The following is a 27,692-nucleotide window of genomic DNA, read 5'->3' as shown; positions in this document are numbered from 1 at the left end:
GGAAGGTCTTCGATGTTCCAGATGGGGCATATAGATTTTCTTTGCTTCTTCTTCTTCTTCTTCACATTCTTCGCCAGAAAGAAGAAGAAGAAGAAGAAGAGAAAAAAAGGTTTTCTGTGCCTTGCGGGCTTATACCCCAGGAAAAAAGAAATGCCTTTTTATAAAACAACTTTTTTGGCTGAGGCAGCAGCAGCACACGCTGGTATACCTTTTCTTACCGTTCTTCCAACCAGCAGCGGTGGCGCTGGCGTTCGTTGCCCACTCTCCTCCCCCCAAGGCGTTGGTTGGTCCCCCCACCACCCAACCCACCCACTCCCTCCCTTCTGGCATGTCGAGACTTGGCCGGCCACCGCTTCGGCTTCAAACCCCAGACAGACACGGTTCAGTCGACGCCGAGAAGTGCTGGTGGAAGCACACGTTTTTTAACTACTTCCCTTCGCCATCTAAAAGTTCCCCAATTTTTCTGTTTGGTCCGAACAAGAGAGAGAAAAGACATTTTGTCGGGTTTGACCGTTTAGTCGTGTAGAAAAAAGAAAAACTGTTTTGTCTATCGTGTTTATTCGAATTCAACAACAACCAAAAAACAAGACAAGTTTTCATGTGTTTTTTCGACAACCGATTGCAGATTGTGTGTGTTGTGTTGTGTGCCCAGTGAAATTTAAATTGAACTGAATTAAAAACACGTTGGGTTCCATCTACTGGATTATTTGTTTGTGTGTGTGTACCCAGAAAAAGAAGAAGTGAAGAAAAGTGGTTGTTGTTGTGTGTACACCCTTTTACATTTTTGTTCGTGTCTTGGAGACACACACACACGGAACAACTTGTACACACACACGTTGGAAAATCTACCATACCCACAGGTACGGTTGTGTCTGTTGTTTTTTGACCCCCCCGAAACAAAAAAAAAATTTTCGGCCATCTTTTTTTTTCCATCCCTCCATTTTTTCAAAATAAAAGGGGGGGGGGCAACAAAAAAATAAAATGGCGGCCCCCCAAAATGTCTTTAAATGGGTAGCTACCGTTTCTCTCTAAAAATTCCTTTCTTTTGATAATCGGGACATTGTCTTGGGGAAATGAAATTGGATATTAAAAATTCAGTGAATCTAAAATTTGTAGACGAAAATGATTCATTTTCGGGAGGTTCTTTTTGTTACCTGGCAACGTCAAAAAACGCTCGCGTTTGATGGATTCGTTTTTAAGAAAAACTTTTTCTCTTTTTTCTTCATTTCATTCTCGGAATGAAACGTCCCAGTTTTTTTTTCTTCATCAAATTGTTTTTCTTTTTCTTCTCGTTAAAATTAATCAATCCGTTAACTTTGAGGAAAACTGCTCATTTTCATCCATCTCGACACACACACAAAAAAGTTTGGCTTGGCTGATTGGACGTCGGGGAATGACCCGTGACCATGTGTGTTCTTGCGGTCTTTCACGGTGGCGGCCATTAGCTTGTCATTTTCACTGCTGCAGCCATTCTTTTCTTTTTTTTTTTTTCAAAGAGAAAAAGGGGAAATAATAAAATAAAAAAAAAGAACGTGTCGAAGCAGAGATTTACAACCGACCTCCAAAATGTTTTCTTCTCCGTTCAGAAATGGCTAATAAAGAAAAACTTTTTCCAACATTTTCTCTTTTTTAGAGTTCGACGACGACGTTTTGTTTTCTCCTTGAAGAACGTCGCAAGTGTCGACTCGTCCAAGAGAGTCGGGAACCATCGGACCAATGACATTTCAACGGAAATAGGCGGCGATCTTTGATTCGGTGGTTGTGTGTTTTTTCAAAGTGAGTGTGCTGTGTGTTTCCGACAACAACAACAAACGAAAGAAATGGTGAAGAAGAACTTTGCTGCTGCGTCGCAGCATCGGTTACGCTTCTTGTGGATAAATCTTATCGCCCTCCTGGCCCACATTGGCTTCTCTTCTGCTGATTACGGTAAGTTTTTTCCTTTTTAAAACCCGGAAGATCCGTGTCCGTCTTCATTGTTATCATGCGCAGGTGGTTGTTCTCCTCCTCCCCCCCGTCTGACTAGAAATTTTTTTTTAAAAATATTCCGGATGATCCGTTGTTTGGTTTTTCTCCTTTCCCATTGTCCTCACCCTCAGTGTGAAGACCCTCATGAACACACACACTTGTAGTCGTCGTCGATATGTGTGTGTATAAAAAAATGGTGTGGGGCGGAAGCCAGAAGCCATCACACCACACGACCGTCGGAATTCAATGCCCCCCTCTAGCACTTCCGCCCAGTCTGTACTCTTCACTCTTTTTTTCTTTTTTGGCTCTGATCGTAATGAACCCACCTCGCCTTTATCAAAACTGATTAGCTCACCTAACCGCTACACCACCACCACCAAGTAAGTAGCAAAACCCTTGGTAGTAGGACACTACCCCGGCTCGTGTGGTATTTTCTTATTTAAAAAAAAAGGCGTAGTAGTAGTAATACAGGTAGAAAGAAGAAGAAGAGGTGCTTTTTGCTCCGGGCGCTGGTTTAAAAGAGAAGCTTTTGTTGTTTCGTTCAGGAATCTTTCACGCTGCAGATTTTTTTATTTTCAAGAGGGGGACCCAAGTCCAGTTATTGTTGGGGAAAAATGAGTAGTGGGTCAAGTGTGTGGGGGTGGCTCTTATTTCTTGGCCAGCCAACGAAAAATAAAATGTTGCGGAATTCCACAGTGCTCTGCTTTTTGTGGGTACACTTTTCTTTCTTAGCTGGAAAAAGAAAGAAGAAGCCCCCAAGCGATTTTCTTCTTCCTTGTGTATCTTTTACTCCATCTCTCCTTCTTCTTTTTTTCTGTTGTGGTCGAGGTCGTGCCGTGATTCCTCACTTTGCATTCTCTTCGGCAGCGTCGTCGTCGTTCTATTTTTGGGGCGATTCTGCCGTTGCCATCCGGACGAATGGCACACACACACACACCAAACAACGGGGACACAATTTATGTGAGATTTTTCTCACCTGCTGTTCCTCCTCCTCTCTCTCATTTCCCATTGAAGAAACCCCATTAGTATTCTAATTTGGACACCTTGGGATATTTCGAGAAAAAAGAAGTTTGGACTCGAGCAAAAGCCACAAAGTTTGGAGAGAGAAGGAAAAAAGAGAAAAACTAGACCACAGATGGTGTGGCGGAATTGTTATTTTCGACCGAAACTAATCAGCGAGAAATGAGAAAGAGAGAACCAAAAGGAGTAGTGGGAGGGTTGTTCTCGTTTCCGCACCGGTGTCGGGAGATTTTGTGCGCGCGCCCAAGTGGAAAAAAAAAAAGTTTGACTTTGTTGCGGTGCTAGTAGTAGCTGCTACACGCAATCGAATGAGAGGGTGAAAGAACCGGAGAGAAGCTCAAACTTTATTTTTTAAGGTTGACCATTCAATCTCTCTGAGGTGAGAGAGAGAAGCCTGGACGAAACAAAAGAATTGTCAGGTCATTAAAATGAGTTGTTTCTCCTCGCCAGGAGAAGTCGAATTTTCCTTTTGTTGCGTCCTCCTCCTCCCGGTGAGCGGAGGCGAGAGAGAGAGAGGTCCTTTTGTTCCGTCCAGATTGTCTCGACTACCAACTCCATCATCCACACATAACGTCGCACAGAGTCGAGAGAGAGAGAGAGCGGAAAGTGTTGCGGGGCCAAAGTTGGTTCCCTCTGTGTTGTCATTGGAGACGGAAGGACCGAAAATTGGTGGTGTTTGTTTCGCTGCCGCCTAGGGTGGTCGCGCCCCGTCTGAAACAAAAGACAAAAAACGACTCTGGTGGACCACCTGTTATGGCGCAGGGAGGAAACACCGAGTCTTTTGTCACGACCATCTGATTTTCCGTTCAATTTCCGATCAACTTGACTGATCAAACTCAATGGCCATCCTCGAAAAAGAACGGGGTCGCAACAAGACAATGTCTCCCGCAAAACTTCACAGTCTGTTCATTTCGATCCCAGACTTTTATAAGAAGAAGAAGAAGAAAAACTTTTCATCTTTTTAAGTTGTATATTTTTTAGCAACGGGAGGGCGCCTTGGTTGAAGGGGACCAGGTGGCGCGCGCGTTTTCTTGCTCTTAAATGTTTTTAAAAGGCCCCAGAAGAAAAAAAAATGGCAGCAGGTGGCGGCCGCTCCATATACACAAATTTTGAAATTGTATTTAATGCCCCCCTCAGCGGCATGTCTCTTTTGAATACCATCTTCTTCTTCTTTTGGGTTTGTAACAAACTTTCTACTGTTTTTTCTTCCCGTCGATAGTCTACGTGGTGGAATGGCTCGCGTATAAATTTTTCGTCTTGTGGTTTCGGATGGATGGAATGAAGAAGTGCGTGTGTGATTGAGCGGGTGGTTTTTTGGGGAGGGCAAGCAGCAGCAATGTGTGGCTGCTGCTGCTTGATTTTTTTAATTGCGGGGCTCGTCCGCGCGCCCAGGGAAACACAGGCAAAGGTAGGAGGAGGAGAAGACACACGAGCCGAGCCTCAGGAGGATATCGTGTGTACCAGGAGAAACATCTCAGGTATCGAAGGAAAACATTCCACTTCTCTTGTGTATGTGTGGGCACATGTGGCCCATTTGAATTCCCACGCGCATCTTATTTATGTTATTGGCAGATTCTTTCGTTCGTATTTTTTTGCGCCAATCATTTCCGTTTCTCTTCTGGTCGTCCAGAGAGAAACGAAAGGATTAAAAAGTCACGGGGTCTATAAAGACGAAGAGTACGTACCAAGCAGCCTCTGGGGGTTGTGTGTGTGTGTCTGTGTGAGGAGACGGGAGAATTATGAAAGCTAAAGGGACTTTGGGTAGAGGAGGAACCCTAAAGAAAAAATAGTAATAATAATAATGCCACAGGTCTCTTATACACACGGCCAGTCTCTTTTTTCTTCCTTTTTCTTCTTCTTGGTCGGACTATTCGAACCCGCGGGCGGTTGTGGCGGCTACTTCTCTCTTCTTCTTTTTTCAATGTAGCAAACACACACAGAGAGAGAGAGAGAGACGACGAACTTATCCACCTTTCCTTCTCTCCTTTCCATTTTCCTTTTCTTTCCTTCCACCGCCGTTCTTTCTACAACAACAACACCCCACCGAAAAAGAAGAAAGGAATGCGCCCAAGCTTCATTCTCTTCTTCTTCTTCTTCTTCTTCTTCCAAGGTGTGCTGGACTGGCCAAAGGAGAAGAAGAAAAACTTCTTCTTCTTTCTCGTTTCTTTTTCTTTTTTACTACCGAAAATGACGTGGATAGGAAGAAGGGTAACACAACAAATGGTCTAGAAAGTCACGTCCCAAGTTCATTGTCGTTTCTTCCTCCCCCAGCCGACTAACCAGTGTCATGACTGTCGTGATGATGTGCTTCTTCTTCTTCTTCCATTTTACCTGACGCCCCGAGGACGACATCGAAGAGGTGGGAACCTGGGAAAGAGACGGGGGAGAAAAAGTAAGGGTGAGATCCCTCCCATTGAATTGTGGAGGAAACAATTAGCCAAACTGAGCACAGAAACCGAGAAGATGAGTTTGAAAAGAGTGGGGGGCTTTAGGTTTTTTTTTTTCTCCCTTTATAGAAGGGGTGGTTTCCATGGCTACCTGTATGGAAATAAGAAGTTGGAGAAACTCGGGGCAAATCCCCTCCTGACAGATAAAAAAATAAGAGCCCAACCCCTACAATTTTCCTTATTTTCTGCCTATTGATTTTAGTTTTTTTCTTTTTGTATGAAGTACTTATAGCTGTGGGTACACCTGGAGAGAGAGAGAGAGAAAAGTGGGCATCTTCTTATTCTTTTGTTTGTGTCCAAACTCGGACAGGTGATGTGCTGCGCTCCTCGTTTCGATGCTGCTGCTGTTGTTGTTGTTTTTCACTGGTGGGTGGGATTTCCGCTTTGGCTCAAGAGGAATAAGAAGGGAGGTAATCAGACGGGATGTTTCTTTGATTGTCGGTTCCCCCCTTTTTTGTTCTTCAAAGGGAAAGCAAACAAAAAGATAAAGGAAAGTGGCAGATTTATAGTTTGAAGAATAGAAAATGGGGAATTATTATTTATTCACGACAATTTTTTTTTTTTTTTTTAAGTGTGGGGTGAGAGATGGGCTAGATTTTTTGTTTCTGTGTGAAAAGCTCTTCGAAAGTGCCTTTTTTCTCTTTTTCGGTTGTTGTTGTTGTTGTAACCCGTTTGAAAAGTTTTAATAATAATCAAGCCATCCCAGCCAGCCAGCCAGCGCCAGCCCCTGTAGCTGTTTTTGCTGCTCTTATTTATGATTGTCTCTTCTTCTTTTCTTCTTTCCATAATGGAGTAGCGGATTAAAGCGTTGGAAGGATGAAAGAATTGGTAGAGGCATTTCAAATGTATCAAAGAAAAAGAAAAAGCATCTTCTTATTTTTCTTTGAATAATGGTCCCCTTTTTTTTTCGTTTAAAGAACTAAAGAGAAAAAAGATTTAAGTCTTGTTCCTCATCACCATAAAAGATTTTTTTAAAGTAGAAAAAAACAAAAATTGGAAGCCGGAAATGTGTGGACCGACATGCACGACCGGTTGGAGTAGAAAACAAGAAAATAGTTGAAATAGTTGTCGAAATGTGTCTGTGTTGTGTGACGATTATGGAGACGTTAGTTCTTTTTTTTTGTTTTTATGGTGGACTGCCGGATGCGTTGAATTCCCGTCGTCAAGTTTTTTCTTTTTCTTTTTGTATTTTCCTTTAATTTAAGAATAAAAAAATAAAAAAAGGACGAACAAAAGAGCAAGAGAAAAAAAGAAGGTAGAATCGGATGGTGAATTACATTTGATGGTAATGAAACGTTAAAGACTTGTAATGTAATGACGGCGTGCTGGCAAGGACCTCCCAACTGGAAACGTTGGAAAAAAAGGGCCCTAAATCTTTTGGGGTTCTTTTTTGATTGTGTGTGTGTGTTAAGAGAGAGAGAGAGAGAGAAAAGACCTTGGAACGTGATCGTCTTTTTCATTCCCGCTTTTTATTTTTCGATTTGAAATTTCTGATTTGTTTTTGTTTTTTTCGAGAAATTTTTGGCCTGAAGCAAAGCTCGAGCCCTTTTCGTTTCTTTTTTGGATCTCATCCATCCATCCATCTTTTATCCGTGGACCGTTGCGTTTGGGATACCTTATTTTTTTCTTTTTTCTGCCGGGCACAAAAACAAAAACAGTGAGTCCAGAGAGTGAAAATGCGCGTGTGTGTGTGTGCTTGTGCGTTCGCCTTGTCTTATTATATTCAACAATGTGAGAGAAGGAGAGAGAGAGAGAGTCTGGGGCTCACCGCCGGCCCTCCGGCCTCTATTTTTTCTCCGAAATGATCGAGACAGAAAGAAACAGAGATGGAAGAAAAGAAATACCATTTGTATTTGATCTCTTTCTCTCTCTCTCACCTTTAGACAGGAAACTGACATTTTCTTGTGTTTTGTGCCAAGTTTCGGTTGGATGATATCAGAAGCCCACAGTCTCGCCCCTGGAGGTGATTCTCGAGGTTTAGACCATAGTTCTATATGTGAGCTAGTATCGACTTGGGCCAAAGAAAGAAAAAAGTTGACACAGAAGAAAACAAAAAACCCGAAGAAAAAAAATGTGAAAAATAACGACCTTTTGTGTCGATTCTCCCCCTCCATCCGACCGTTACAGAGGCGAATTCAGATTAGTTTCCTGTCTCTTTTTGTTTCTTCTCTTTTTTTTTCACTCTGTAATTATTGAAATGAGATGGTGTAGAATGGAGACAACGAAAACCATTTGATCATTTTTTTTCTCTTCTCCCAGAAGAAGACAACAAAAAGTTAATGTCGAAATAATCGCTTGTCCTTCGTCGTTCTCTTTTCTTTTCCCCCCTGACGACCTGTCGTGTCGTGTCGTATTATATTCATTCAAGACACACAACTTGGTTTTTCTTTCGTGTGTGTGTATACTGCTGGATGATGGTGGCAGGAGCATTTTCGGTCGGCAAATCAACTTTTTTTTTTCTTTTGTGTCCCGACTTTTGACTTTGACAGAGAAGAAGCCAGGGGGGGGGGAAAGAAGGAGAAGGAGGAGGTGTTCTTGTTATATAATGGGGCTGTGTTCTTTGACGTTGAGAAGAAAAAATGGGGTCGGTAGCCCCCCCCCCCCCCCTCTTCTTCTTCTTCTTCTTTTGTGTCAGGCCTTTTCTCTATGCGTCTCGTCGACTCTGGTCGTGATAAATCGTCGCTTCTGTCCTTTTTGTTCTGCCGAGGCGACCGCTGTCGAAAAATCGACAAACGCATTTGCGCACATTTCTTCTCTCTTCTTCCCCTCGCGACCTAATACAATGCACATCCCTTTTCCGTTTGGACCTCATTGAATTCGCCAACCCCGTCCCCTCTCTCTTTAACACTGCGCATGAAAAGCGTGTGCTGTCGGTCCAGGTGTCGATTAGTCGAGGAATGTTTCCTTGTTCCTCCCTATAGCTGTGAGAAATACCCCGAATGCCAAAATACCAAAATGTCATTCCTACATGTCTGACTACATTGTAAAAAAAGAAGAAATATAATAATCCTGTATCGTTTAACAATTTTTTTATTTCTTTTTTTCTCCCCCAACAGTTGTGCTCCTGGATACGACCAAAGAGGATTCACTGGACTGGACTCGTTATCCGTTTGGGCCCCAATCAGCAACGCCTGGGGTGAGTTTTGATATATTTTGGAAAATGCATTAACGCCCGCCGACTGCTGCCGCTGTCATCTTTCTCCCTCGGTGTGGGGCTGAAGGGCCCCCCCTCGAAAGTCTGAATCGGTTAGGTGTGCTCTGTTTGCAGATGTGAAATGATGATGAGACGAGGCAACTCGGCGTGATGCATTATTCATCTGCCCCCGCAGCCGTTTTGATTAGAAAGTTAAAACGACTTTTCAGCAGCAGCAGCTGAGGCTGACGCGAATAGACGTCAACATCAACTGAACCGTTTTGCGTCGTCGTCGACGACGTTGACGTGGAAAATTCATCATGTTGTAGGTTTTTCGGGGGTGATTTTGATTGGATTTTTTTTTTCCTCCTTTCCAAAACAAACCGAGAACAAACTTTCTTCTGTCAACTTTCGTGTGGATATCCCCCCCTCTCTCTTACTCCTCCACCTTTTGTGATTTCATCAAGTTTCGCTCGGTTCTCTTGTTTCCAACATGAAGCCTCTCTCGATTCCTCCTCCGCTAGGCCCAATATTTCCACTTTTTTTTTAGTCTTGTGTTTTGTCTTTGCTACGGCTTCCTTCCCTCCCATCCGTCCTCCTCTAACTCGTCGCTCAATGCAATTTGTCTCCCCATGGAGAAACAAAAGCCTCTTTCTTTTCTCTTCTTTTTCAAGAAAAAGAAAGAAAAGAAGAGGGGGGAGACGATACCAGTGTGTTGTCTCTCCTCGCCATGAGAACAAGAAAAATCCTAAAATATTGTGCGACCCCCCTAACTAAGTAGATTGGGGCTGCCTATATTTGTACGTGTGTGTACAGTGTAGTATATAACCTCGCTGACTCGAGAACTTTCTCAGGTTTTAGGCATTTTCTGACTAATATGGTGTCCACGTTAAGTAGAGCTCACCTGGAATTGATAAGAAAGAAAGAAAGAAAGAAAAAAAAGTTAAATCATTTCTACACAAAAGAGCCAAACTGGCTTTCGGGTTAGTTGCGCTGCTTGTCTGGGGCTTGGCCTTTAAGTGAATTGAGAGATTGGAATCGCGCGGCAAGAGAGAGAGAGAGAAACGTATAGACAAAACATTCCCCGAGAGCTTTTTTGGAAAAAATCCAAACAATTTCAAGTTGAGACGGAAAAGCAATACACGAAGAAGAAAGAAAATCAAAGAGATTGTGGACCACGATTGATGGATCCATTCTGATGATCGTGATCATCCGGTTTGTCGGTCCGCAATCGAGTCCCCGCGATAACTGGACGGCCATGCCCTTTAATTCATTTTATTCCGTTTCTTTTTCTCCTTTTTGACGTTTCGGAATGAAATGGGAAAAAAGAGAAAGGAATCGGATCGGCCAGATCGACAAACAAACTTGTCTCTCTCTCTCTCTCTCTCTCTGTCTTATGGAGACCAATGTCTTTTTACCTTGTTTGGCTTTGATGGTGATTTGTGATTGTCATCGATATTTTGATATCGCCGCAACATTTTTGTTTGTCTGCTGGCGAAAAAAAATACGATGAAGAAGAAGAAATAATCCATTCGCTGGAAGTTGTTATTATATTCCGGTCGACCAGACCGACACGTTTCCACCATTACTCGTAGATGTACATCATAGGCTCGTTCTTTCACTCTGACCAATGAATAAAAGACGACAGGCAAGAGGGGAAAGAAGAAGAAGACATTCCTTTGCGGCCCCGATGGTTAAGGGGGGGAGACGATATTCCGGACTGCGTGGGTTTTTCGTGGGAAATGAAACGCGGAATCAGAAAGAAGAAGAAGGAACCTTAAAAAGCCCTCGACCAAATTGTGACGCTCGGCCGCGCTTTACCTTTTTCCTGCCTTTTTCTCGTTTCCCCTTGTTGAAGGAGAAGAAAAGAGAAGCCCAAAAGTCGTCGATTCTTTTTCTTTTTCCCGTGGAAGAGAAGAAGAAAAAGTCCGTCGGGTCCGTTCCAATTAAATGGTTGACCGCGGGGATATTATCAATGTAATGGAGCGCTCCAGCACGTTCTCTCCTCTCTCCCGTTTTTCTTTTTTTCTTGGGTGTTGTTGCAGCATCCACGCTCTATCGATTTCCTTTCCTAGACCCTTAGGAGAATATATAAGTGAAGGCTGAAATAAATAAGATGTATTATTATATCAGGGTTAGAAGACGGCGGGCGACGGGGTAGCGAAGAAATAAAAAGGGTAGGGCCTCGTGACCAAAGTTGAAGAAAGAAAACGAGAAAGAAAAAGGGGAAAGAAAAAACAGTTGTGAGGTTAAGAAGAGGCCCGAGAAATCGTCGAAACACCAAAGAGGCGGATTCTTCATCTGCTGAGTTGGTCTAGCGAAAAAACCAAGAAAGAAAGAAAAGAGGATCCCGGGATAAAATAAAGCTTCCTCCACTGTATACACATACACCCCTAGTCGAAGGAAAATAAAAATAAAGCCGAACCTCTTTGGGGAGCGTTTATAGTTAGTAGTAGGAATAAAGATGATTTTGCTGCATTTTAGGTTTCGACCCGCACGAACTTTTTTGAGTACTTTCATACAGCACGTCTATTTTTAATGCTCCTTGTTGTTGTTGTTGTGTACATAAATAACAAGAGGGGATAGGAACGAGCGAGTAAAGATGATGACGTATGAATAATAAAAGGGAATTTTTGGAAGGAACTATTGGAGAGCAGCAGCCACTGGCGGGCAAAGGGCGCGCCGTACGGTTGTTGTTGTTGTTGTTATGAGATCCAATGACCCCCTCAAGTGGAGATGGGAGAAGACGAATAAATGAGGAGGACTGGACTCACGGGTAAAATATCAAAATGCAATTGGGGGGGGGGGATGGGGAGGAGGGGTTTAAAGTTTTCTGGTGGTGCTGGAATGAATGAATGGTGGTAGTGTCGCTGTAGGCTCCATTTCTCTCTCTCAAAACTACGCCTCGCTGACAGACGTGTAGTTGAAGTCGTGATTGATACGAAGAAACGACGATGACGGGAGTCGGTGAGAGCCCAGAGGGGCAATCAAACAACAAAAAACCCCAGGTAACAACAACAACAACAACAGCAAGAAGAAGAAGCAAAAAAAAAAACCATCAGAGCATCACCCCCCTAGGAAAAGAAAAATAATTCTCTTTTCTTAGTGAGTGTACCACCTCTTTCCCCCCCCCCCCCCCCGTCTTTGATTGCACCTTGGCTTTGATAGTTTTGGTGTCGTCGTGACGGTGATTCATGTCGTTCAATCGGGAAACCAATGAACCGTTATCAGTTGTCGTCGTCGTTTCACTAGGGAAAAGGGACGACTATTTTTCGTTTAATAGTTTTTTTTTTCAACGGTTGGCTCACCAAGTGACCACTTCCGTCTCGGTTTTTCTTTTATGTGTTAACACACACATGCGCGCGCAATTAATAGGCGAGGTGACAGCGCACGATGAAAACCAATTTCCCCCCCCCCATTCTTTTCTCTTTGAATCAACAAGAAAGAAAAAAAGAACCCCCCGCTTTGATTTGATTTTCCCCCCAATTTTGTGGTTGAGGAACCAAAAAGAGCAGAAATATTGGCGGCGTCATTGCGGGATTTGAATTCAGTTCGGACCCCGTTAGGAGAAACGTAAATATACACAAGAACTATTTTTCTTTCTTTTTTTCTTTCTGTGTGTGTGTGGGGAGTCGACACACAACAGCAGGTACGGCTGGGAATCAAAAAGCTTAGCATTCTATAAATAAATAAATAAATGTTTTTTCTTCTTCTACTTTATCTGACCAAAAAGTTGACGACGAAGTAGAAAAAAAAAACGTCGAAAGAAAAGGCAAAGTCATGGTCTCTGTTGGAGGCCGTTGTCTGTGTATATTTCCCCCCTCCCGTCTACACAAGAGACTCCTCCTCCTCTGCAGCGACAGTTGCGATTGTTGTTATATTAAAAAAAAAAAAAAACTGGAGATTCTTTTTACCTTTTTTCAAAGAAATGGGAGAATCTTCCCATTCATTTTTGGAGGGAGTGAGTTAATTTCCTTGGAGAGGGGCTCCTGCCATCCACCTCCCTAACCCTCTTTCTTTTCTTTTCTTTCTTTCTTGTCTCTCTCTCTGTGTGCTCCGTTATTATTATGATGATGATCATCACCGGGGCCACTGGTGATGGGGGATTTGTCTCGGCTGGCCTATTTTCTTTTCTTCTTTCTTCTTCACTGGCAGTCGTCGTTGTCTTTCTTGACTCGTTGCGCTGCCGTGCGCATCTCGTCCCCCTTCCGAAATGGGAGCTTTAACTGTTTCTCTCTTCTTTTCTTTGGCTCCTTATTTTTGGGTTTTTTTTATTTTTTGTTCTTGCCTCCCCCGTGTGTTGTAGGCCAGTCTTTTGTCGTCGGGAGAAATCAAGAGATGAAGGCGATAACCCAAGAAAAAAAAAACAGCTCCTAAAAAATAAGGAACGCTCCTGCTAAAATTCAAAAGTTGTTTCCCAACGCAGTAGAAGAAGAAGAACAGAGTGTCAATGTTGATTGGTAGTCGTCGTATCGCAGACTCGTCTTATTGTTCTCTCTCAACTGGTCAGGTTAACTTAACACACGCCAAACAACAATTTCGTCCTTTTTTTTATTATTTGTTTAAGGGGGGAAACAAGAAAAGAGTTAACTGATCACCTTCACTACTATAAAAGAAGAGTTAGGTATTTGGTGTTATTGTTTATTCCCGTCACATGCACACACTAATCAATGCATCGAAGAAGAAGAAGAACAAGAACATAAGAAGTAAGAAACAAAAAAGAAAAGAATACCTTATCAGGTTCTCTCTTTCTTGTGTGGGTATGTTGTTGTTGTAGTTCTTTTCTTCTTCTTCTTCTCGTACCCAAAGGTCCGGGCAATAATATAAATCGCTCTCTCGGTTCTGCGACAGCACCTGATTTTTATCTTCTCTTTCCTTTTTCAGATTGTAGCTTTTTTACACAGGGAGAGAGAGACAGCACACAGAAAAACACACACTAGACATTTTCCCAAAGTCTCCTTGTTTTTTTTTTTTTGTTTTTTTTTGCCCGGCTCGCTTGTTGTTTGGGGTACACACAACTTTTTGGTGGTGACTTTTATTTACGAGTTCGTAATGCCCCTTTGGACTTTTGAGAGTCACATAGTCGTCTAGCTGTGTGTGTGTTATTTCGCGTCTGTTGTTTGTCTGGCGGGGAAAGTATTTCAGCGACTTTTACTTTTGACGACAAGAAACTTTTATTCGTTTGGTTGGTGTATCCGGCTGGACTTTTTGGATCTTGAATGGATCCCCCCTCGCCCACTGAAAAAAGAATCGTCGACGACCCCCAGACTTTGTTGTGTTCTGGTGGTCTTGGACAAGATATATTTTATTTGTCTGTCAAAAGACGAACGTGTGCGCGAGAAGTTGGCCGTGTAAGTGCACAGTGAGTCCAGCTCTCTCTCTCTCCCTTTGTGTTTTTCGGTGGTGTGTCGTTTCTTATCGCCAATTTCCCATCGGCGCAAAGCCCCACAAACACCCAGCGAAAAAAGAAAAGGTTCGCCTTTCTCGATTGAAAATAATTACAGACCTGGCTGCTCGGCTGTTTAGCCTTAATATCTTTCGACGGTGTAAATGCAGCCAAAATGAAAGGGAAAACTTTCCTCCTTTGGGCCTCATTTCTGCTTGCATTTTTTGTTTTGGGTGAAAAAAAAAAAATTGATGGGCATCGGCGGAATGAATGGCCAAATGTGGAGAAGGAGTGAGAGAGAGCAAAGAAAAGCCAAAGGGGGTGAATGAAATGATGATCTAGCCGGAGCAAATTTTTTTTCCTTCTTTTTCCTATAAAGAAAGAAAAAAAGATGAAAAAGTGCCAGTCACGAGGAAATGTGGATATAAAAGGCAGCGGCCAACAAGATGGCGGCGGCTCGGCGGTCCGTGAGATTTTATTGACCGTTTGCTCTTTTCTCTCTCTCTCTCTCTCGTGTCGTGACAATCGGGATCCGTTAGACCACCTCAACACCGGGGTCATGTGCGTGTATTTTTTAACGGGTGTTTAGTTATTGTCACACAGACAAGACACACACACGAGCCCATTGTGTCTTTCGCTTCTCTTTTGCATCCAGCGGCTTCTTCTTCTTCTTCTGCCTGAGACAAAGAAGAGGCCATCAGCCAGGGGATAGTGTCTATAGGTTTATTCCCGGTCATATTGTACGACTACCACAGGCTACACAAATGTAAGAGAGAGAGAAAAAATGGAGAAAAAAGCGGAATGGATGGAGGGCCGAGGCAGAAAACTTTGGAAGACGAATGACCACAACCCAATAGGCTATAATGATGGTCTTGGTGTGATAAAGGCTCTCTCTCTCGTAGTCGTCGTCGTCTACGTTCGTGTGATACATTGATGCTGTCATGCAAGGACATCGGCTCGTATTCCATCGTCTTGTTGTTTTTTTTCTTCTTCTTCCTTGCGCGACCACCTCTTACTATTTCCTTTGTTACCCACACACACCCCCCCCCCCCCCCATATTTATTATCCTTGTCACCTTGTCGGTCGATGACATGCTGCACTGAGGGAGAGATTCCAAAACCACCCACCCCAAAAATAAGAAGAAAAAGAGAAAGAATCCCGCGCCCAGAGCCTAGATATTTTATTTATTTTTCTTTGGCCGTGGAGTCGTGATTTATTATTAATGATCGCGATGATTTGATCCCCCTTGTTCCTTACACACACGCTGGTGGGGTGGAGTTTATATTGGTAGGGTCACCATGGCAACGTCACAAGACGTGAAAGAATAGTAGGGTCTATTAAAAGATGTTCTCGTTAGTGCTGACAATCTAGGGCGATTGTAAAAGGGGGCGACTAACGAGAGTCTTCCGACAAATCAACCGACCGACCGAAACTCACCCCCCTTCCTCTTCTCCCCATTCGATGGATGATATCTCGTAAGAAAAGAGAAAAGACCTGTCGTTGTCCTCATTAGTTGCTGCAACCAACCCCCTAGAAAACGGAGAGACTTCCTGTCGGCGTCATTCGAGTCGAATCTCTTCTTGTCTGGCCCACCCGCAACCAGAATTGAATTGATTCCGTTGCCTTTTGACTTTCTGCAATGTATATTATACACACACATACTAAATATTGACGTTTTTGTTTGTCTTTTTTTTCCCTAGTGGGTGGAGGAGAGTTTCACCAACTTCGAGAAGGGCATCAACTGGCGATCGTACGTGGTGTGCGACGTGGCCTACAACAACGTCAACAATTGGCTGTGGACGCCGTTTATCGAGCGCGGCGAAGCCAACCGCATCTACATTGAGATCAAGTTCTCGATGCGCGACTGCTCCCTCTTCCCCGGCACGGCCCTCTCGTGCAAGGAGACGTTTTCGCTGCTCTACTACGAGTTCGACGCTGCCACTCGCGAGCCGCCGCCTTGGGAACCTGAAAGCTACAAGCTCATCGACCGCATCGCAGCCGACGAGGGACGATTCACTTCATCCAACGAGGTATAATGCTTCTGCTGCCCGTCTTCTCCTTCTTCTCTCGCTCACCAGCCAGCCAGCCCCTTGGTCCCTATATTTTCGTTGTAGGCGAGTGTCTATAGCCTCTTGTACTGTGCCACCACTCGTATCGAGAGACAATTGATTGCATGCGTGTGTGTGTGCGTCTGTCTGTGGGCTATAGATCGACGGAGCACAGCACAGGCTGAAGGAAGGCCGGCTGCAAATCAATGAGAGAACACACAAGACCACATCGCACACACACACACACAAGTTTGGAATTTGAGAGAAACGAATGTGCCATTGTTTCATTTTCGTTTCCCGAATCGAATTCACAAACACGAACTATTCGGGCTCGGTTTTCATGTGCTGCCGAGGAGGCTATCGATGCAGTTTCGGGTTTATGTGTGTGTGTGGTGGGGAGGTTTCGGGTTGTTTTGGCCCATGCAGCAAAATGACGACAAGACCAGCTGGGCAGCTTTTTGGCTGGCTGGCCGTTGGAGTGCCGTTTGTTTTTCTTTCTTCTGGTCCAGCTGTCTGGAAAAAGGCTGCGGCTGCTGCGGCATCCGTTAATGACTCAAAGGGGGAAGAGAGATGTGCCACACGCACTGGGTAAAACAACAACAACTGTGTTTGCTTAAAAAGTTGGAAATCAATGGGTGATGTAAGCGTGGCAGATGGCGCTGCCAGTTGAAATAACTGAACCCTTTTATTTTGTTGTTGGGTGTCGGGTCGTGAATGAATAATGAAGTCATTGCCGGTGGAATTCTAAACACATTTGTCCGGTTTTTGTTGTTGTGTGTATTTCCAGGTCATCATCAACACGGAGGTTCGCTCGATTCCGGTGACGAAGAAAGGCGTTTACTTTGCATTCCGCGACCAAGGCGCCTGCATTTCGTTGCTGGCCATCCGCGTCTACTACATCACCTGTCCGGAGGTGACGGCCTCGTTCGCCGCATTCCCTGCCACGCCCACCGGCCGTGAGTTGACCTCGATCGAGCAATCGAACGGCGTCTGCGTGGCCAACGCCGTCGAGGATGCGCCGCCTAAATACCTGTGCAAAGGCGACGGCAATTGGTACCTGCAGGGCGGCGGTTGTCTCTGCAAGCCCGGCTACGAGGCCAATGCAGACAAGCAAACATGCAACGGTATAATAATAATCATCATAATGCATTTCCATCCCCCGCTACAACAACAACAACTTCCACTTTTTCTCTCTTCTTCTTCTTCTCCTTCTTTTCATTAGAGTATTATTTAGCCACGGTCTGGATGGAATCTTTTCCCTATTCTTCTTCTCGTGGAGATCGGATTCGATTCCATCATTCCACACTGTTCGTTCCGGCAGATTAAGAGACGAGAAAAAAGGGGGAAAAATAAATCCCAAAGCTATATTCTCTCTCTCTCAAAGACTATCTCGACTATAACTATATATAATATCCGGGATTTAGCGTAGCTAAATCGTCTGACATACTTTTTTTCTTTCTTTCTTCTTTTTCCTTTTCTTGTCTTTCCTTCCATCTCTTCCGCTATATACCTGCGCACACACAGCGTCTTTCTACCTGGCTGCATCTTCTCGTCTAGAGCTAGACGAAATTGGTTGGGCCGGGAAAATTGCCGGTTATTGTGTGCTTTGGCTTTTTGCTCGCGTTTGTGGGTGTGTTTGTAACGACTTTCGACCTTTGCCAGAGAGAAATGCTGCTCTTGTTACGTCGTCGTCGTCGTCGACGACGACCGAAGGTCTTTGAGGCCAACGCTCTAGAATCTCTCTCTCTCTTTCTTTCTATTCTTTGGCTGCTGCCTTTACCCTTTTAACTCTCGCGTCTTTTGATTCTTCTTCTCGCTCCGACACTCTTTGTCAGTCGTCGGATTGCGCGTACACGCATTCCGGCAATCAAGACCAGGCCACAACCCCAAAAACAAAACAAAAATGGCGGCCTCGCCAGCCCCGCCATCTACCAGCCGAAAGACTCTTGTGAGGTGTTTTCCACTTAGAAGAGAGGGGGGAAATAGTAGTAGCATAGTAGTAGCATAGTAGTAGTAGTAGTGGATTCAATATATTTTCTTGGTTTCATTTTTTATTATTCCGATTATTGTTTGGAACTGACTGCGGACGACAGGAGGGAAAGAAAGGGAGCCGAATGTGACAGAGGAAGAATAAGACGAAAGATAAACACGACACGTCAACCATCTGTCATTCGGGAGGAGGGGGGACCCCTTCTCTGAACACACAACGAGACCAAGAAAAACAACTTCTAGACACTAATAGAATTGAAATGGAACCCCCCAGAAAAAATAAAAAACATGAAGGAGAATTCTTCTGCCTTAAATGACGCGGATAGGAGGAAGAATAATAGATATTAAAATAAATAAAAGGAAACGTATAAATATATTTATAGATGTTTTATACATACCCCGACGTGGAAGATGGAAGGAAGGAAAGGAAAAAAAAAAAACTCGCTTTTTGGGGTCCTTTTTTCTTCTCATTTTTGAGGTTATAGGGGCTTTTTTTTTTTCCTTTTCCCGTCGATGCCGGCCTTTGATAACCCAAAGATATCTCAGCCTTCCCTCTCTCTCTCTATATGCACACACTCTTTTTCTTCTTTCCCCCCTTCTCACTGGTGGAGAGCTGTGGCCATGCACAAAAGAGGGGTTTTTTCGGGGTAGAAATATGCTTGTGAATGTTTAGTTTCCTTTTTTTTTTTTTATCATCATCTTGTATTCGTTTTTCCAGCAAACACTGGGAATAGTTGGCCTTCCCCTACTAGGAAATTACCATAGTCGGTTGGCGCGCGTAGTAGTAGCTGCTGACTTTCTTCTTCTTCTTCTTCCTCTTCTTCTGGCTTGTCCCTTTCAACTCGATCCATCAAATATTGAAAAAACATTTGCTGCTGCCGTTGCTGCTCCTGCTGCAATTGCTACGCTCAGTCAGTCAGTCAGTCAAGAGTTTTCGTGGGGGGTTTTCGGTGGGAGGTGATAGATGCTTGAAAACGGGTCGTTGATTGCATTCCCCTCAACTCGTGTGTAGGCCTGGGAGAAGAAGTGGTGTGTGTGTGTTGCATCGAAACTATTTGCAGCCGATCAAAAAGAAGAGAGAAAACTGTAAATCACCATTTGGGCTTTTTATTTTTCCTTCTTCTTCTTCTTCTTCTTCTTGTGTCGGTCCTCCTCGGGGCAACTTCTTTCTTAAAAATCAAGAAGAAAAACGTTTCGATGCGTGCGCTTGTCTTTTACCATCCCCTTGGAAAGAAAATGGCCGGACCGGGCTCTCTCCGTGATGCATGGCGTGACAACTTGACCAATCTCGTCCTTTAGATCACTGTCACATCAGCCCCTTTTTCTCTCTCATTCCAATCCCTCCGCCCGTCTCTTGTGCTCAACCGTACGGAAGAAGAAGAAGAAGAAAAAAAACATCGAATCTCTTTTTTCTCTTTCTCTGAAAAAGTCCCCAGTCGCCCTTTTTTTCTTCTTCTTCTTCTTCTTGCTTTTCTCTGCCATTCGACTCGACTCGTAAATCACCCAACAAAGATCAGTTACCCCTCATCAGGCCCCGTCTGGTGCTGTAGACGAGCCCCAAAGGCCGTTGGTTGAAATCGCAGAGAGAGAGAGAGAGAAAAAGGAGGACCTTCTTCTTCTTTTATAGCAATTGTCACTAAGCTTCTTTGACATGGGAAACGGTCGACGCCCAGGTAGTCGCTTTGGTCGTCGTCCTGCCAGGCAAAAGGAGAGAGAGGGGTTGAAATGTTTCTTCCTCTTCTTTATTCTCTTTATGGCCATGGTTGGTGGTTGTGTACTAAAATAATATAAAAGAGTTCCATATCGAGTCTTTCCAAAAATACCTTCTTTCTCTCTCTCTCTGTTACTCTTATCCCTTTTCATTTGCCTCAACTCTTTTTTTTTTTCCTGTTTCATTCGTCAGATCTCCACCATCTTTTTTCTTCTCTCGAGGATGAGGGGGGAAAAAGGACATTCTGATGAGCTTTAAATAACCCCTTGAGAGACGAGATTTTGATTGTCTTGTTCTTTATTTTTCTCGTTTTATAGTGTGTCCGCCGGGCAAATATAAGCACCGCAGTGGCGACGACAAGTGCCAAACTTGTCCAGACCACAGCATGGCGCCCTACTCTGGATCCTCGGAATGCCGATGCAATCAAAATTATTACAGGGCCCTCAAAGATCCAAAGTCGATGCCGTGCACTCGTAAGTATTTCTCTCTTTTGATGCAATCGCTCTCACACGTGTGCGCGCAAGCAATTTCTACTCGCATTCGTCGTCCTCCGATTTATATAATCACGCGCATTCCTCTCTCTTCGTTTCTCGTTTTCAGAATCGCCTTCCAAGCCGCAAAATTTGACAGTCAATTTCGTTGACCAGTCGACGGTCATCTTGTCGTGGAATCAACCGCACAACCTGGGCGGTCGCTCGGACACGGTTTACCGTGTCGTCTGCGATGCTTGCAACGTTGGCGTTACCTACAATCCGCCTCAGGTACATTTTTTTCCTCCCCTTTTTCGGTCGTTTCCTCATTCAATTGACTCCCCCCTCTCACCTTTTATTCATTCCCAACATTTATAATAATTTTTTAACCGTTTGGAACATTCCGATATCCTTATTTTTTCTTTGTATAGGGCACGTTCAACGACACCAAAGTGACCATCAGCGGATTGAATCCCGTGACGACCTACCGCTTCCAGGTGTTTGCCGACAACGGCGTCTCCGACCAGGTGCCGCCCAACGAGCACCAGTACATCGACATTGCCGTCACGACGGAAGCCTCGGTCCCGTCCAGCGTCTCCAACGTGCGCATCATCAACGTGCGGCCGACGGAGTTGACTCTGCGCTGGGACGCGCCCGACGATCCTTACTCTGACATTGAAATGTACGAGGTCCGCTACTTCCAGAAGGGATTCGAGAACAATGCCAGCAGCATGCTCATCAACCGGCCGGAATCGGCCTTCAGCAGCCTCAGGCAGCAGACTGTCTACGGGTTCCAGGTGCGAGCCAAGACGACCCACGGCTGGGGAGAGTTTAGCTCGCCCGCCTTCAAAACCACGGGCGCCGTACTGGCCACTTATGAGCACACGGAAGAGAATCTACAAGTCAGGATCATTGCCGGCGCTGTTGTCGCCGGTATCATCATCGTTGTCGTCATTATCGTCGTCACCGTCCTCTATCTCCGCAGGTAAAAAAAGAAGAAGAAAAAAACAACCGAATTTCCCTTTTAACACATTCTTCGGTGAACGATTCAAATGATAGACGTTTAAAAATAAAATAAAAACTTTAACGTTTTCTCTTTCTCTTCTTCCACTAGGAGCAACGACGAATGCAACAAGAAACAACCCAGCGATTGCGACACACTGGAATACCGAAACGGAGAAGGTACGCGCGTTATTCCATCGACATTCCACTCGTTCCATTGTTTTTTTATTCCCGCAGTAGAAGTAGTAGAAAAGTAGCTGTAAGAGTATTTATACATAAATACAAATGGGGTGGAGGGGACCTTTCTCGTGGGACCCCTCGCGTATGATAATAAACCTCTCACGCTACAACAGCTTATGTGGGGGGGAACCTCTTCCTATTTTTTTCTTATTTTTATTTATTTGCTTGTTTGGAAGTTATGATGACCATTTATTAACCAATGGTTCTTCCATTTTTTTTGTGTTTTTGCTACTTTTGGTTTTCTCTCTCTCCCTGCTTGGTTTAACTGCTCCTTGCTACTACTACCACCACCAACCAACCAACCAAACAACCCGAACTACTACTACTACTACTACTATCATCACCTTATACCTGGTGTGCATTTGTCTGTGCTGGTTGTGTGTTGGTACCGTTACACAATTCCAGGACTCGTCATCACCTACAGTAAGTTTTTGTTTTTTCCCTTTTTTACGTTTGTGTTGGGGGCGCTCCTTCCTTTCTTTTCAGAACATTTTGTTGCCGAATTTTTCTCCTTTTTTTTATGAAGCACTTTATTTCGTTAACGAGTGGTGGGGTGATGAGGGGATCGACGACCTACTCCTTTTTGGCATTCCTTCCTTTTCTTTGTTCGTTGTTTATGTCGCGTTGTGTTTTGAGAAGAAATACTTTTTGGGACGTTGTTACTTATTTTGCGCGAATGCTTATTTTTTTTTGTCCTTTTTTTGCTCCTTTTTTCTTATCCAAATAGTGCACAATCACCTGGACAGTCCCCCGATTATACCCACGCACACCAATGGAAGTAAGTAGCGAATTCTCCCAGTTTTTTGTTCGTTTTTGTCGGTCACATTTTTCGTTGTTTTGTTTGCTGCTTTGGGCTTGGGGGGGTTAAGTTAAGTTTCATATTTTTATTTTACAAATTTGAAGCCAGAGGCTGAGTCGATTTGGAGAGATTTGAAGCGAATCTGGCGATCGTAATTTCATGTTTTTTTCTTTCTTTCTTTCTTTTTATGATCTCGTTAAAAAAATAGTGACGACGCCGTTGTTCACACAAGCCAACGCTCCGCGCTCTTACGTTGACCCGCACACCTACGAGGATCCCAATCAAGCCGTGAGAGAATTCGCCCGTGAGATCGATGCCGCCTACATCACGATCGAAGCCATTATCGGTATGAAATTCACCAATTTTCTGCAGCATGCCACTTTATGGCGCTTGAACTTTCGAGGGGGTGAACCTCGAGAAATGGACGGTTTGATTTATAATGATTATATTGTTGTTGTTGTTGTTGCAGGTGGTGGTGAATTTGGCGATGTCTGCCGCGGTAATTTGAAGTTGCCCCAACGCCCCGAAATGCTGGTGGCCATCAAGACGCTGAAACTGGGCAGCTCGGACAAGGCCCGAGTGGATTTCCTGACCGAGGCTTCGATAATGGGCCAATTTGAGCACTCGAACGTCATTTATCTGCAAGGCGTCGTCACTAAATCCAACCCCGTCATGATCATTACCGAGTACATGGAGAACGGATCATTGGACACCTTCCTCAGGGTAAGACAACCAGAGACACACAAGTGGACGCCGATTATACTAAATCAATTCTTGTCATCATTCAGGCCAACGACGGAAAGTTCCAGGTCCTCCAATTGTTGAGCATGTTGCGCGGTATCGCCAACGGCATGCAATATCTCTCTGAAATCAACTACGTCCATCGTGACTTGGCCGCTCGCAATGTTCTCGTCAACTCGCAGCTCGTCTGTAAAATTGCCGATTTTGGATTGAGTCGCGAAATTGAGAGCACCACCGAGGGCGCCTACACGACCAGAGTACGTGTTTACATCAACCTTTTAGATGTTTTAAATCTCGAATCTTGTAAAAATGTTCTTTTCTTCTTTTATTTTTAGGGTGGAAAGATTCCCGTCAGGTGGACGGCTCCGGAAGCCATCGCCTTCCGCAAGTTCACATCGGCCAGCGACGTCTGGAGTTTCGGCATCGTCTGTTGGGAGGTCATGTCGTACGGCGAACGACCGTACTGGAACTGGTCCAATCAAGACGTCATAAAATCCATCGAAAAGGGCTACAGGTAAAGTGCCTCTTCTTGTTACTTTTTTATTGTCTCAACTTTGTGGTTCTTTACTTACACAGAAGAGAACTCTTGTCTCTAAACATGTTTTTTTTTTATTCGTTTTTCTTTCTGGTAGATTGCCGGCTCCAATGGACTGCCCCGAAGCCATCCATAATCTCATGTTGGACTGCTGGCAAAAGGAACGGGCTCACAGGCCCGCCTTTACTGCCATCGTAGCCACGCTGGACAAATTGATCCGGTGCCCTGAGCTGCTGCAGAGACTGGCACAGAGCAGGTAACATTTCCCTATTCCGATTAGTCGCTGTGTAACATTAAATTGTACTAATTTGGTATTCAAACTTAATCATGCAAATATGTGGTGGTGGAATCAATTAACAACAAACTGATTGGAGCTTTTTTTTCTTTCAATTTTTTTTTCCTTCCCTGAAAACCTTTTTCTCACCCCTTTTTCTTGTTTTTGGTGGTTGTTTGTTTCGTTTCTTTTTTTTTACCCCGATTGCTTTCAACTGGTGACAGTAGGCGGCCTCCTCCTCTCAATCCTTATTACACCACAATCCCTTCCATGCACACCTTACCTCTAGGTATGCCCAGTCTGCCCAACATATCCAACATGCAAATCCCATCCTATGCCATGCAGCAGCCCACCAACAACTGGGGGACTCTGCATTGGGCTTGAGACGGCAGAACAGTCGACAGCGGCAGAACTTAAAAATTAAGAGAAAAAGAAAAGAAACGAAAATGTTCCAGACGTTCTCAGCAAGACATCGTTATCCTCAATTATTACAATTAATTATCCTACTCTTCCTAATCCTCGTCTTGAATTCCTTAAACAAAAAATCTACTTCCTCCCTTCTTCCTTCGCCTACGTGTGGTATTATTCCCGATCAATCAAGACAACTACAAAAAGAGACACACACGCAGACATTGTTGTTGTTGTATTATAAACAAAGAAGAAGAGAATCGTCGACCGAGTCTTTACTATGTACATAATGGGTGTCTCGATCGGTCGGTAGATGTCGTTGGTGACTGGTGGCTTAAAAAAATTATAACCAACTCTTCTTCCACGCGAAACTGAAATCAAAATTTCGGTTGAGACGAACAAGGTAAAAAATCTACTATCAAAGAAGCACAAAGTCTTTCAATCATCCTTTTGTTTTGTACCTTTCCCTTTTTATTTCCCAGTTTCTCTTACACAAGTTATACTAACACAAATGTAGATTTATATAGTCGCTCTGTAATAATGATTGCCTTGTTATTTAAATGATTTGTCTCGTTTCGTTCAACAACTAACACGCAACTCTCTTTTTTTTTTTTTTCTTTTTTTTCTCCTGGAATTGATCAAACGCACAGGCATACTGAACCGCTGTGTCCAGAGGCCCCGGACATGCTCCAGTTCAAGTCGATTGAAGAGTGGCTGGCATCGCTGAAGCTGTCGCGTTACGTCGACAACTTCCAGCAGGCCGGCGTGACGACGCTGGACGCCGTGACACGCCTCTCTCACGCCGACCTTTCTGGACTGGGAATCATCTTGCTGGGACACCAGCGCAAGATCATGAACAGCATCCAGGCCATGCGGGCCCAGTTGTCCATCAGCATGTCTGAAGGATTCCTCGTGTGAGAGATTTCTGCTCCTGCCGCTACTGTTACGTCAGCAAAAAAAAGAAATACCGTTGAGGAATTTATACGGAGGGCAAACTGAACAAACACGCAGAAAACTGATCAAGTGAGACCACCGGCGTGGATCCCCAACAACATTTCGTGATGGTGGAAAAAGCAAAGTTTCAAAAGAAAAAAAGGAAAAAAAAATAATAATCAGAAACATGATACATCTCGTGCTCCAGCGTCCGACGTCTCTACTTCTCTCCCTCTCTTTGTGTGTGTGTGTGTATTTGTGCGTGTGTGTGTGTGTGTATTAGCAAAGAAGAAGTGGCTGTTGTTGGCTGAAGGAGAAATGGAAAAAGAAGGTGCAACAATAACCGGAGTTGCTGTTGGTTGATCGATGACCTCAACTGGACCGTATGCGAGTCGTGCGGTTTTCCATGGCTGCTGCATATATATATATGATATATATATATGTGTACAGTGTTGTTGTTGTTGTTGTGAAAAATGGGAACCAGCAAGAAAAAGATGAAACCATTCCCTCCTGTTAACCACGTTCTCTCCTCCGCCCCCTGCGGGCCAAAGTTGTACATTAGTGTAAATTATGATATCGAAATTCATTTTGTAGCTTTATTCTCCTCCTCTTCCTCCTCAATTTTCTGTTTTTCGTTTCCATTTTCTTTGATTGCAATTGTTTTTTTAACATGTGAAAAACAAACGTTTTGAGTCTATGCCCTTCGCGCGCCCTGAAACATTCGAATTCTTTTTACGTTACGTTTTTTATATGCTACGTGTACTCTACTTGTATCATATAACAAGAAATCAAGAGACAAAAAAAAAGACTACATCTTAAAAACAAAAAAAAGTTTACAATTTACAGCCCATTGGAAGAAGAAAAAAAAGTCCTTGAATTGATTTGCGTGTGTCCGCCAATTGACTAAGAAAAATGAAGGAGGGGGATGTGTGTTTTCTCTAGCAAAATTCTCTCGCCCTTTTTTTATTTTTAATTTACTCACTTGATTTTTACACTAAACGGCCTCAATGGCCCTCAAAGAAAAAGTTACGACAACACGTAAAAAAAATTGCTGAAGGGAACTCTATCCGATCTCATTCTTGTTTGGCCACACACGAGCGTTTATTATCATTTTATTTCGTTTTTTTTTTTCTTTTTCACGATGTCCTTCTCTTTCGACCAAAATTGGCTTTGGCTATTTCCACAATCGTTTAAAAAAAATATTTTTCTTTCCGAACAGAAAGGGGGAAAATCACCTTGGATGGAAGTGTCGATTGTAGGGGACTCGCACACACTCTCTCTCTGTGCCACTTTGTGTAAACGTCAGAGAAATCCACACACAAACGATGGATTGATGTGTGTTTCTTTTTTGTGGGTGGGTGGGTGTGTGTGATATGAGATCATCCCGTTTAGAAGGAATGCAATTAAGGGCTGGTTGCCAACCACTCGGTTCACACACTATATCCCTGGGAAGGATTGATGGTTCTCCATGATTTCTTCATTTTCTTACTTCATTTGGTTTTTTGGTTTCGAATGCCCGTCTTAAGTTCTCACTCGGTTTTGCTCTCTGTCCAAGGTTCCTACAACTAAAACAGCAAAAAACAAAAAAATTCCGTGCCCAGCTCTTAATTACTTACGCTGCTCTCTTTTATCCTTCTGGAAATTGGGTTTTTATTTCAGTTCATTTTTTTCTTCTTTTCCAAAATCTTTATTTATTTATTTGAATTTTGTTTTTTTCTCCTTTCATTTTCTCACGCTGGAATTTACGAGCACAATATTTAGCCAAACCACTTTCAAGTAAAACGAGTCTTTTTACAGCATTTAATTTGATACCAGAATCCCTGCCTTGAGTTTTTTTTGTTTTTTCTTACTTGGGTGATTTCACGATTGGGTTCGATTTTTTCACATCGTCGTGGCGAGTTGTATTTACTTATTCCCCCTCCCTTTATTTTTTAAAAAATCATTTGAGCTGGCATATACATATTATACATATAAATAGTTATTATTGCAACACAAGAAAAGGGAAGTTTTGAATGATGGGAAATTTCGTCGTCCGCAAGTCAGCCGTTCAACTTCATCGCCCCTCCCTTATTTCCCAGCCCAAATTTAATATCAAGAAACTTTTTTTTAAATTTTCTTTAGAAAGAAGGAAACAAATTCATAATTTATTTCTTTATTTGCTTAAATGAAAAATGACACAGATACACCTGGAATCTTCTTCCCTCCCCATTTTCGTTTTGTTCCCCCATTAATTTGTTGTTGTTGTTGTTTTTGAAATAGAAATCCCTCTACAGGAAAAACCTGGACAACATAAAAGGAAAAACAGATGTAAAAGTTTGTTTCTGTTTTTGTAAAAAAAAAGGTTTTTTTCCTTGGATGTAAATCTGGTGATGAAGTGAAAACAAAAACAAGAAATTGGGGCTCTGTGTGTTTTCCTCCTTTCCCTCCTCCTAAAAGTTGAAATTTTTGTGTTTGCGCCAATATGGAAATCGAGAAACAAAAAAGTTAAACAAAAAAAAAAAAGGTGAAAACGTTAAACATTTTGTACATGACGCTGTATGTATGATGATTGATAATTGATGAGAATATACGAAATCGAATGTAAACTGAAA

The 27,692-nt window shown here is 43.4% G+C and overlaps 1 protein-coding gene across 5 annotated transcripts; it reads left to right on the top strand.

The window, feature by feature from the left end:
• Positions 1-378: 378 nt before the first annotated feature.
• Positions 379-27,692, top strand: LOC124342579 (ephrin type-B receptor 1-B-like). Of its 5 annotated transcripts, none has more exons than XM_046795581.1 (17): positions 379-860; positions 1,634-1,926; positions 8,489-8,568; positions 15,652-15,981; positions 16,787-17,123; positions 20,017-20,172; positions 20,300-20,460; positions 20,601-21,154; positions 21,284-21,351; positions 21,817-21,834; positions 22,139-22,189; positions 22,419-22,556; positions 22,680-22,933; positions 22,999-23,208; positions 23,287-23,465; positions 23,584-23,742; positions 24,819-27,692. In XM_046795581.1, the coding sequence occupies exons 2-17, from the start codon at positions 1,821-1,823 to the stop codon at positions 25,084-25,086; spliced, it is 3,069 nt and encodes a 1,022-aa protein (XP_046651537.1). In that variant the 5' UTR covers positions 379-860; positions 1,634-1,820; the 3' UTR covers positions 25,087-27,692. The 5 variants fall into 5 exon arrangements, with proteins under 5 accessions (XP_046651537.1, XP_046651541.1, XP_046651540.1 ...); XM_046795585.1 differs by lacking the exon at positions 24,819-27,692 and adding an exon at positions 23,988-24,451; XM_046795584.1 differs by lacking the exon at positions 24,819-27,692 and adding an exon at positions 23,985-24,451.

Source organism: Daphnia pulicaria, chromosome 6 (assembly GCF_021234035.1).
Source record: "Daphnia pulicaria isolate SC F1-1A chromosome 6, SC_F0-13Bv2, whole genome shotgun sequence".
Classification (NCBI taxonomy): Eukaryota; Metazoa; Arthropoda; class Branchiopoda; order Diplostraca; family Daphniidae; genus Daphnia; species Daphnia pulicaria.
This window is presented reverse-complemented; position numbering and strand designations above follow the sequence as displayed.

What these genes read in the sequence shown, in the direction of transcription:
- LOC124342579 (XM_046795581.1), top strand. Translation starts at nt 1,821, where the DNA reads ATGGTGAAGAAGAACTTTGCTGCTGCGTCGCAGCATCGGTTACGCTTC. An exon ending in AAAGTCGATGCCGTGCACTC is followed by an intron (nt 20,173 to 20,299) that starts GTAAGTATTTCT and finishes TCTCGTTTTCAG; the next exon opens with AATCGCCTTCCAAGCCGCAA. An exon ending in ACCGTCCTCTATCTCCGCAG is followed by an intron (nt 21,155 to 21,283) that starts GTAAAAAAAGAA and finishes TTCTTCCACTAG; the next exon opens with GAGCAACGACGAATGCAACA.